This window comes from Rhododendron vialii, chromosome 9a, assembly GCF_030253575.1.
Source record: "Rhododendron vialii isolate Sample 1 chromosome 9a, ASM3025357v1".
Lineage (NCBI taxonomy): Eukaryota > Viridiplantae > Streptophyta > Magnoliopsida > Ericales > Ericaceae > Rhododendron > Rhododendron vialii.
The window spans coordinates 4,733,609-4,744,441 of NC_080565.1; the positions used below are offsets into that span (position 1 = coordinate 4,733,609).

The window sequence follows — 10,833 nt, forward strand, 5'->3', positions numbered from 1 at the left end:
TTTTATACGTATAACTGTATAAATATACATCATTTAAAACATGTCCCCTAACGTGCCGTGTCCAACATTTTTTAACATTGGCGTGTCGGAGTGTCGGTGTTGTGTTGCGCATAATATAGAGTGTTAGAGCATCTCCAAAGGAGATAGCAAATTTCTATACCTAATTTAGATCGAAAATCCTATGTGTACCGACCATTTTTGTACCGAAACCGTACCGACGGCCGCGCACGGCCGTCTCCGGCCACCGGACGGCCGATCCGAGCCGTCCAAAAATTTTTTAAAAAAAAACCGAGGGGCCCCACGCGGGAATCAACGTCATCCGATGTGTGTAGGGTGCTTGATCTAAACACCCTATTTTTCGTGTATACATAAACGTCATCCGATGTGTGTAAGGTGCTTGATCTAAACACCCTATTTTTCGTGTATATATGTATACACGAAAAATAGGGTGTTTAGATCAAGCACCCTACACACATCGGATGACGTTGATTCCCGCGTAGGGCCCCTCGGTTTTTCTTTTTAAAATTTTTGGACGGCTCGGATCGGCCGTCCGGTGGCCGGAGACGGCCGTGCGCGGCCATCGGTACGGTTTCGGTATGTTTTGGTCGGTGTATATAGCAGTACTCAATTTAGATTTGGTAACACATGTGGCAAATTGAAGTGCCATTTGCATCAAGTCCACTCCAAAGGACTCTTTAACCTTTAATATTTTTATTAATCTTTTGACTTTAAGGGATCCACATTGCCAAAAAAATCAAGTAATTAACCAATCGTTATTATATTTGATGATGTGTCAATTTGAATAGTCGTTTTTCTCTCTTCAAACTTGAAGAGTGAGAGTGCTACACCAAAATGGTCTAGTTAGTTTACTATCTACCTTGGAGTTCTTTTTGCTGACATGACTCTTCAAATATAAATTAGTTCTCATTTTGTGAGAATCCAAAAACATTCATAACATTATGCATCATGTCGGGAGGTTAATGAAATTTTGAAAAGAATAATTGCGTGGGTTATTTTACATAATTAGAAAGTATGGGGATTGGTTTGAGATGTTAAATTTGTTGTGAATATAACGTCTTGTTTCACTACAAGAACAGCAGGAGGTGCCTTCACCTCAGTTTCTCCCTATGTTCATATCTCTCTCCCTCTCACACGTCTCTCTCTTACTCTCTCCTGATCTCTCTCTCTCTCTCTCTCGCGCGGAGTTCTTTCTTCTCCATTGAAAAGAATAGGAAAAAAAAAAACCCTAGTTTGGCTTGAAGAACTTGAAGTAATCTTTTGGAGTTTGACATATAATCTGAAAATTTCTCTTCTTGTGGTAAGAAATCTTCCTTAAACTATGAGTATTGATGAATATGTGCATATAGAATCAAACTACATGGAAGAGATTTAAGAATTAAGGTTCTATAGTGCTTACATGGTGATTTCATACCTAATTCATCTCAAAATCTCAAATATTGTTAATTGGTATGGATAATATGATTTTGATCATGGAAACTCAAGATTGATACATGTTAGTTGGTATATAGATGGATTATGAGCATGAACTTGTAGAATTTTGAAATTGCTTACTGCTGTTGATGTTGAGAAATTCTGGAAAATCTGGGCAGCATCCAGAGCTGCGTTTTTCCATCAAATTTATTATACTTAGACAAGTTTATTGGTTATGGGTCCTTTTGAGTCTTAAAGATTGTTAAGTTGGTGTTGTTTTGGCATTGGAATCATCGAAAAATATGAAGTACACGATTTTTAATGAATATTCGAACACAGACTGCTCTGCTGAAAAACTGTGTTTCCTGCACAGAATTTCTGACTTTGAGAGTGAATTTGACTTGGTTCTCTTACTTGTAAAATTCTGAGAAAAATCAAGGATGAACTTTGATGTGTTCTTATGAGTTATACCAAATCCCAGGTCATTTGGGTGTATACTTTAATCTTGGTGGATTTTACAAGTTGGTGCGACACTGCTGGAAATAGTTTGACCGCAGCATGTGGTCTGAGTTTGTGGAATTGATTGAGCAACCTAAAGAGGTCGTATTGTTCTAATTTTTGTAGTAGTTGCTGTTCTATATGGCTAATTTGATCCTAAAAATTTGTGGTTCTTAACTCTGTACGGATTAGTGTTTAAAAATACAACTTTGAGTCATGTATTTGGGAGGGACATGCATTCATATGTTGCTTTGTGCAAGTAAACTTGATTTTCTTTTCATAAAGGTGATTTGGTGATATCAATTGTGTACAGTTTAGCTTGGTGTGGGTTGCGAGTGTGTGGGTCCTGCCTTTTTTTTTTCTTTCTTTTTTTTAGTTTTTATGTAACATATTGTACAGCCAGGTGTGGCTTGTAAGGTGTTTTGGATCACGGAACAAATTGTACAAATGATAGTTTTCCTATTATATAAAGTCGTGGGTTGCTTTGTTCGTCTTATTTCCACTAGTTTGATTTGTGAATTTGGGAATATTATAGAGCAGGTGTAGTTTGTTCTTTGTTACACTTCTTTTTGGGTGTTTCTAGACGCAGGGTGTGACACATTTTGCACTCTCTCCTGGAAATGCTCTTATATTTGTGTAATATATGAACTTTTGCCCTTGTCACTTTATGATGTTTGTACATTTTCTTCCCAGATAACAAGAATACACAATTCGAGTTGAAGTCATCAGACCAATTTGAAGGCTTGGGGAATTTAAGTTAGTCATAGAATCACAAGATGAAGAAGATGATAGCACTTGGGTTTGAAGGGTCAGCCAATAAGATTGGTGTTGGGGTTGTGACCCTTGACGGCTCAATTTTGTCAAACCCTAGGCACACCTACATCACCCCACCAGGCCATGGATTCCTCCCCAGAGAAACTGCCCAACACCATCTCCAACACATCCTTCCACTCATCAAGTCCGCCCTCAAGACGGCCCAAATAACTCCAAACGATATCGATTGTCTTTGTTACACTAAAGGGCCTGGCATGGGTGCGCCATTGCAGGTTGCTGCTGTTGTTGTTCGGGTTCTTTCACAGATTTGGAACAAACCCATTGTGGCAGTGAACCATTGTGTTGCACATATTGAGATGGGGAGGATTGTGACTGGGGCAGTTGATCCTGTTGTTTTGTACGTGAGTGGTGGGAACACCCAGGTGATTGCGTATAGCGAGGGGCGGTATCGGATTTTTGGGGAGACTATAGATATTGCTGTCGGGAATTGCTTGGACCGGTTTGCTAGGGTTCTGACTTTGTCTAATGATCCGAGCCCTGGGTACAACATTGAGCAGGTATGCAATTGGAAATGCATTTGCTTAACCTATTTCAGGACAATCTTTGTTTTATAAGTACTAAATTGCATTTTGGAAGTCCTTAAAGGTATTGAGGTTGACCAAATCCATACTCTAGGTTTATCTAGTTAGAAGGATGACCATTGGCAAGCCAATGTCTGTAACGGAGGTGACTGGATGACGGCCCTCTATTTTGTTTGTGTGAATGGGCTATTGATCTACTCTGTAGTTTCCTTAAGTTTCTCCTTTTGCCCCACGTTATTGATGATGGAGCTGCAAGTTCTCTTAGCTATACAGGGATGTGAAATTGATGTTTGTTTTTTGGAGCCCTTGAATGTCAGATGAGTGCTGGAATGTGTAAAACAGGACTGTCAATGGATATGGGATAGAGTCGATCACAGTTATATATTCATGTCATTTGTTATGAATTGTCATGGATGTGTACATCCTTCTAGTAATAGTGTCATATAATTGGCTTTGATACATATATCGGGTAAGTGGTCACAAACACTAGTTAAGCTCCAAAAAATTGATCTAAAATGTATATGTACTTGTAGTCTTACTAATGCATAAAATTGATTACTTTACTTTTGTAGTTCTTTTCATTTTATTCTCTCATCTTTCTCAAAAAAATCAGGAAGTTGATGAATGACGAATTTTGGGTGTGGCTATTATTTTCCTATGTATTTTAACTGCTATGCTTCTAGAGATACTCTGAACATCTCTAAATTCTTTCTGTATTGCGCCAAGTGACCCATCTTTCAGACAACTGATTATCAGTGAAAGGGTGATGGTTGCCATGGGTGTAAAGCTACTCTTAGTATAGATGATGGAGAATGGTAAGTGGATTCGAGGCAAAATACAGAGAGATAGAGTTGTTGCATATGTGAGATTAGCGAACGTGCTATCTATAATAAAAGAGGGGTGTTTATTAGGGAGCCGTCAATTGAAGGTGGAATGAGTGACATTATGTGAAGATGGTTTTTGAGTTGGGTTTCTTGATAAATGGGAAATTGGGGTGAAAAGGGATACTCTCCCAGAGGTGGGAGATGGGGGGAGCGTGGCTAAAGGCAGAGAATTTAGACATTTTCTTTCATTGATGCAGTGACGTTTACTTTGTTCAGCAGATGTGTCATTTGCCTTCATAGGATTTGAGTTTTTCTTTTACTCAAAAGAATTGTGTATCTACATTTCTCAATTTTCCTGCTTTTGTATTTTAACAAAGAACGACATCATATTACATTGCGTCTGAGCGCTTTTCTATTATTTCTATGAGATCCGTTACAGATTCAGATAGGTGTTCTCACGAACTTCAGTTTGCTACTTTATGAATACATCTATGTTTTAGAGATCGGAGATATTCAGATTTTTCTTGGATAGCCTTCAGCTGCTGATTATGATCTGTGTTGTCTTCTAAATAAAGAGATCTCCATAAACAAGCTGATGAATATATGCCTTTGTCTTGAATTGGTTTACTTTTCTTATTCATCAGCTTGCAAAGAAAGGCGAAAAGTTCATAGACCTTCCCTATGTTGTCAAAGGAATGGATGTTTCGTTTAGCGGAATACTGAGTTACATCGAAACCACTGCGGAGGAAAAGCTAAAAAATAATGAGTGCACCCCGGCAGATTTGTGCTATTCCCTGCAGGTAATCATTTGTATTGCTTCGCCTATTTAGTGGACACTCTGCATATTTGTTGTTGTAAAATGTTATGTAGCTGGTATACCTTTTGTGGGAATTTGTCCCTCGTCGATTAATTATCACCTCTAAAACTAGTATATGAGCATGGGCAGCTTCTCCACTCATTGCCAATTGGTTTTGAGTTGAATGCTTTAACATGGTATCAGAGCTAGGTTATAGAGGCTTTTCCCCTTTGTTTGTGCCATAGTTGCACTTTGTTTCGTTGTGATCCATATGTTCTGGATCCTTTGTTGATCTCTCCACGTGCAAGTCAGGGGGTCGCACGTGTGGGGGAGTGTTGGAATTTGTCCCACGTTGGTTAATTATCACCTCTAAAATTAGTACATGAGACTGGGCGGATTCTCTTTTGAGTTGGATGCTTTAACACCTCTCCAGTATAACATGCTAGGGTTAGTGGTATATATATACAAGCTAGTTATGACTCAGTATCTCCATATCAATCTATTTGTTTTAGGAAACGGTTTTTGCGATGCTTGTGGAGATTACAGAACGGGCAATGGCACATTGTGATTCAAAAGATGTTCTGATTGTTGGCGGTGTGGGGTGCAATGAGCGGTTGCAAGAGATGATGAGAATCATGTGCTCAGAGAGGGGTGGAAACTTGTTTGCGACGGATGACAGGTATTGTGTCGACAATGGTGCGATGATTGCATATACTGGTCTCCTTGCTTATGCTAGTGGGATGTCAACTCCGCTGGAGGAATCGACCTTCACACAACGGTTCAGAACTGATGAAGTACTGGCAATCTGGAGAGAGAAGGAGGGATCAGAAAATGTTCTTGTGGACACAAGTGTCTAATTAACTATCTTTTGGGGTATGTGTTCGTTTTATTCTTCTTTTTGTTTTTTTAGTTTATCCCCCGTATTTTTTCTTCAAGTTAGATCATCACAAGTTGCTTCCTCGTGTTATATTGGAATTGGGGTTTTCAGGGAATTCACAAACCCGATAACCATGGGCAAGAAAAATTCCTATAATTGCGGTTGTTCCTGTTCATCAACTGCAAACCGGGAACGGATAACGATAGCTTCTTTTTCCTTGTTGAGCTAGATTTGTTTTTGTTTGCTTTAGACTAAATATGAAAACTTTAATAAACAGAACGAGCTTCTATCCTTAAGGATAGAAATCACCTTCTTCCCTTGTTTGTCAGGTTGAGACTTGACCTACTCACCTGTAAAGAATGCAGCAGAGAATAATGGAATTAGTATTAAGGATGTCATTTGTGTTTTTGCTCCAAAAACCACAAGGAAGCATATTTGTTTGTAAAATTCAGATCTTAGTGATAATTAGCGACTTAGCGTTCACGTATAACAAGTAGTTACAAATTCACCTTGTCATTTTTTCCCAATTCTTATAGTAGTTGCTTTAAGACCTTGAAGATTTTCTTCACTACAGATGGGATTTGAGAGACAAGAAAAGTTTATGGGAGCCTTGTAACTTGCACAATTCCTGTTTTTCTCGTTGAACATGACAGTTATATCACTGTTATAGTGCTGTGTTTTGGCATATATTGTTACTTTGGCTCTGCTAAATGTATGAAATACCCATTCTCAGACACTTGACAGTAGAAAAGAGAATGGGATACGTGTCCAACATAAGTAGAGGGGCGTTCATTCAGCAAGTATATTTAGTAAATTGGGTTTTACTATTTGACCCCATATAAATTCATCTTATCACAGATGAAATGTTCTATGGCACTTTGTAAACACCATTTTTTCCTTACAAGAGAAAAATGCACATTATAAATATGAATGTTGTACCTTATCTCCATGTACTTGACACGAAATAGATGAATACAAAACTTCAGATACACCTCACACACGCCCCCAAGTCCATGCAACATAGGTGCCTAGCTGGATCAAGGCTAATTTCAGCTCTAAAATTTTTCATCCCTTAGGTGTTTAGTGGCCTATTTAGCACGGATACGGATACGGACACGGACACAAAACACGGGAATTCAAAAGGATGGGGACACAGACACAGTGGTTTACATGGTAAAAAATTTGAAGGGAAGGGGTCTTATTGGCAATCAAACAGGGTCTCTGTCGATTCTGTATTGAGTGTGATGCAGCTGCAATTAAAAGTGCAGAATCAAAGGAAAGTGCCAGCTGTGGATATTGATTCAACGATGAAAGACATTTGGCATTTGTTTGAATCTTGTTTAGAAATCCCAGTTGTTTGGGTATATCGACTTGTAACAGAGTAGCACATGATAATGGTAAACATGCCCTAGTGAGTGGGATGAGTGAGTCCATGGCATTGTGCTGTTCCTATATGGTTCTACTTCTTATTTGGACTTAGACCGTGTTGTCCTATCAATGAAACTATCTTATATATATAGGCACGCGAGCTATATCAGTAAATTTGGAAAAACAGGATTATATGTATCTTTCTCAACTTTCAAGCACGTTTACTAAAAGGTTTCGTGGGACCAGATGAGCTTAGACGGAAGCTGGTCTCTGGTTGAACCGAACTCTTCATTGTGATCACGACACAGGTTATATTTGCAGTTAAGGCCTATGGCTGCAGTGCTGAGTGAAAGGAATAACAAGTGGGTGACGACTTGGGTCTTGTTTGGCAGAATATTGAAGGCATCAACATATGTGGGGCAATGAGTCAATAACGCCCATCCAATTGAGTCTTTTTCTTTTCCCTTTTAGGTTAGATTAATGTTGTAGTCAAGGCAGGAGGCCACGACCATTTACTATCTTCAAAGAAGAAGGGAACGGTAAGAGTGTTTAGAATCCATGGAAAATAGCATCCTTTTCTTTTTGTATGATTTTTCTTAATGGAAGTCTTATTCTTGTACTAGTCTTTGAGCTTTAGCCATTGTGGACTATTTCGCTCGTACTTTCAATAGCTAATTTTCCCATTAATACTACTCAGTCAGATTTGAAACCACAATATTATGATGAAAATGCGCATGGAGTACAACACAATGAGTCGCAAGTCTACCTAGTGTTGTTGGGCACTTCGATGGATATGTCTGTAGTTGCTGAGAGGTGTAGGATCAGAGTGAGGGACACAGATGTCGTGACACAAATCCGAATACCGATCTGCGTGTCCCGCTGAGAAAAATCAATTAAATCTAATGAACGTGCCGTGTGGTGTGTCGCACACGTATTTCGGCGTGTGCCCGGGGTGTTGGACAAGATATGGTGACCTCTAGGTGTGTCGGCACTTCATAGTTAGTGCTATCCTTTATTTTTTCCCCATTAGCTCTGGACCGTTTGGTTACAGCACTACACCTTGCATTTTGGTCCAGACACATCTCAGGTAAAAAAACTTGTGTTACTTTCACTGTCATTGGTACTTTTGATAGGGCTATAGAGTGGCGATTTGGTAGTCTAATGACTTGTTGCTTCTTCTGTTTCAGTTGTGTCGTGGCTGGATTGAGCTCAAACGAGGACAGTGCGGCCAGAGGTAATCCAAAAAGGCCACTATTGGTTTTCATTGGCAAATTGGGGTGACAAATCTGGCAGCTGAGTTTTCGGCTCTAGAGATGGTCTCCAAGTAGTTTGTACTTTAAACATGCACAATTATTAGTTGCAACAGATGCCTAGCTAGAGAAAGTTTGTTAGCTGTATTATCTGATCTGCGACTGTGAATTCCTCCTCGGGTGACCACTCTTTAAACTCGTGCTTCGTGAACCAACTTTCTAGCAAAGGCGGTGAATCCAGCTACTACGGGATAGTAATAGTACTGTGGGAGTTTCTCTGTGTAATTTTATTGTGTCTGTGTCTTATGTGAATGCTCAAGGAGTTTCATGCTCATATTTAACTTAATTTAATTTGGTTTTAATTATGTTCCTGTTGTGTTCAACTTTCAGCATTCCTATTTTTGTTCCTTTGCTTTGTTTTGTTTTCTTCAACTCATAATGTTAGGGGTTGGATTTTTTGATTGTGGTAATATATAATGGTATTATAATCTATAGGGTAAAGGACATTGGTTAGCTCAAAGCTAGAACCTGGGTTAAAAGAGTTCTGCTACAGGGACCGATGGGTCTCCTACAGAAATTGTATCGATGGGTCTCTTACAGAAATTGTATCGATGGCTGCACCGTCTTTGGCTACTAGACGGTGAATCCAAGCTGTCCAAAAATTCTTAAAAAAAAATGAGGGGGCCCATGCGGGAATCAAGGGTATCCGATGTGTGTAGGGTGTTTGATCCAAACACCTTATTTTTCGTGTATATATGGTGTTTGGATCAAACACCCTAAAAATATCAGATGCCGTTGATTCCCGCGTGTCCCCTTGTTTTTTTTTTTATAATTTTTGGACGGTTTGAATCGGCCGTCTGGTGGCCGGAGACGGCTCGGCGCAGGCATCGGTACGATTTTGGTAGGAGACCCGTCGGTCCCTATGGGTTTTCTGGGGTTAAAATCATCACCCAAATAAGAAGCAACCAATTCGAGCCCGAGTTTCATAATACTCCGTTTGTCTTATGATAGTCTGTCTGTCCTAGAATGTTTATCTACTTTTTTCCATCAAATTATCTAAAAAAGCTATCGTCTCATAAAAACTACTCCAAATTCTGTAAAATTTCATATCTAACCTCTCTTGAATTAAGTACCAACTCACAAAAAAAGAAATTGAGAAGTAATTTTAGATAGATGTAAGCTATTAACATAACACTTTGCACAAACATGCAGATGTGACACTGTATCAATAGGCAATGAATGAGATGCTATTTTTTACATTGTCGAAATGTCCAATGGTATACTGTTACCTCAACATGTTGTGCACATTTTTGTGAAAGCTTTTTTTGGTTCCCTTGACAAGTTAGATTTGCTAAATTAACCGAAAAATAGAACGGGATAGTACATTACTATGAACATATGATTTGGTTCTCAAGAGGAATGAAATGGGCAAGACTAGTTTAGCTTGGGTCCGATTTGGGTTGGGTTGGGTTGGGTTGGGTTGGCAGCTGACCGGTTTACACTATGCTGCAATAATTTTTTTTTGGAATTGATATTCATACTTTCTTTTTTGTAAGTGTTGAAAGTGTATGTGTGTATATATATATATATATATATATATATATATATATATATATATATATATATATATATATTGCTAAAAACCAGAAAAAAAGTGTGAATAACAAAAAATAGAGTGTGAATATCAATTCCTTTTTTCTTCGAGAAATTTAAATGGATGTGACCGCTAGTTTGATGTGTGGGAGACATAACTGCCATTCTTAATTTTACTACTTTTGTTATTGTTATAAACACATTTTTATTTTTTTTATCAATCGGAATAGAAAACACAAATTCAGACATACATGTGTTCAGAATAATTAGCTAGACATCAATCTCACATGCATCACGAGGGATCCAAATACATTAGACGGCCTCAAAGATCATTGCGTCCTAAGCATTTTCCTTATTATTTACTCGTGATGTGTTTGGTCAAAACTATTTTTTCTTGAAGCCAATGAGTATTAATGTTTACTAGTCAAAATTTTTTAGACTAATTACTTATCTCGATGAGAGGAATTAGAAAGATAAAAAATAATAGATTGAAATTGAAAAAAGTCCACATAAGATAACCCCAATGACAGCGAAATCTATTTTTCCAAAAAAATTCCTCCATTACTGATTTTTTTCTTTTTTGGATTTTGTTTGTAAACTATTAGTGCTACTGGTATTAACATTTTTCTCCGGTACTATTATTTCACTCTCGGCTTTATTGAAAGCTTGAAATTGATTTGCATATTTTACGAGCCAAGCTAAACTTATCACGATTACACTTCAAATGTGAGCTGAGTTAGATCATGTTTCCACGAACATTTTTAGCAACAACTATGATATTTTAACAAGTTGTTCACTCTACTCAACAATTTATTAGCTAGTGGAAACAATTTGAAATTTG

The 10,833-nt window shown here is 38.2% G+C and overlaps 1 protein-coding gene across 4 annotated transcripts in view; it reads left to right on the top strand.

Moving 5' to 3' along the window:
- Nucleotides 1–8,764, top strand: part of LOC131299942 (uncharacterized) — a 94,052-nt gene extending 85,288 nt beyond the window's left edge. For 2 of the 4 annotated variants that reach the window (XM_058325528.1, XM_058325526.1), the window contains exons 2-5: nucleotides 2,623–3,260; nucleotides 4,753–4,908; nucleotides 5,417–5,777; nucleotides 8,337–8,764. In XM_058325528.1, the coding sequence (XP_058181511.1) occupies nucleotides 2,706–3,260; nucleotides 4,753–4,908; nucleotides 5,417–5,761 (1,056 nt within the window). In that variant the 5' untranslated portion in view covers nucleotides 2,623–2,705 and the 3' untranslated portion in view covers nucleotides 5,762–5,777; nucleotides 8,337–8,764. Of the gene's footprint in view, nucleotides 1–2,622; nucleotides 3,261–4,752; nucleotides 4,909–5,416 lie in introns of all 4 variants that reach the window. The other 2 variants (XM_058325529.1, XM_058325527.1) reach the window with 2 other exon arrangements.
- The last annotated feature ends 2,069 nt before the right edge of the window (nucleotides 8,765–10,833 follow it).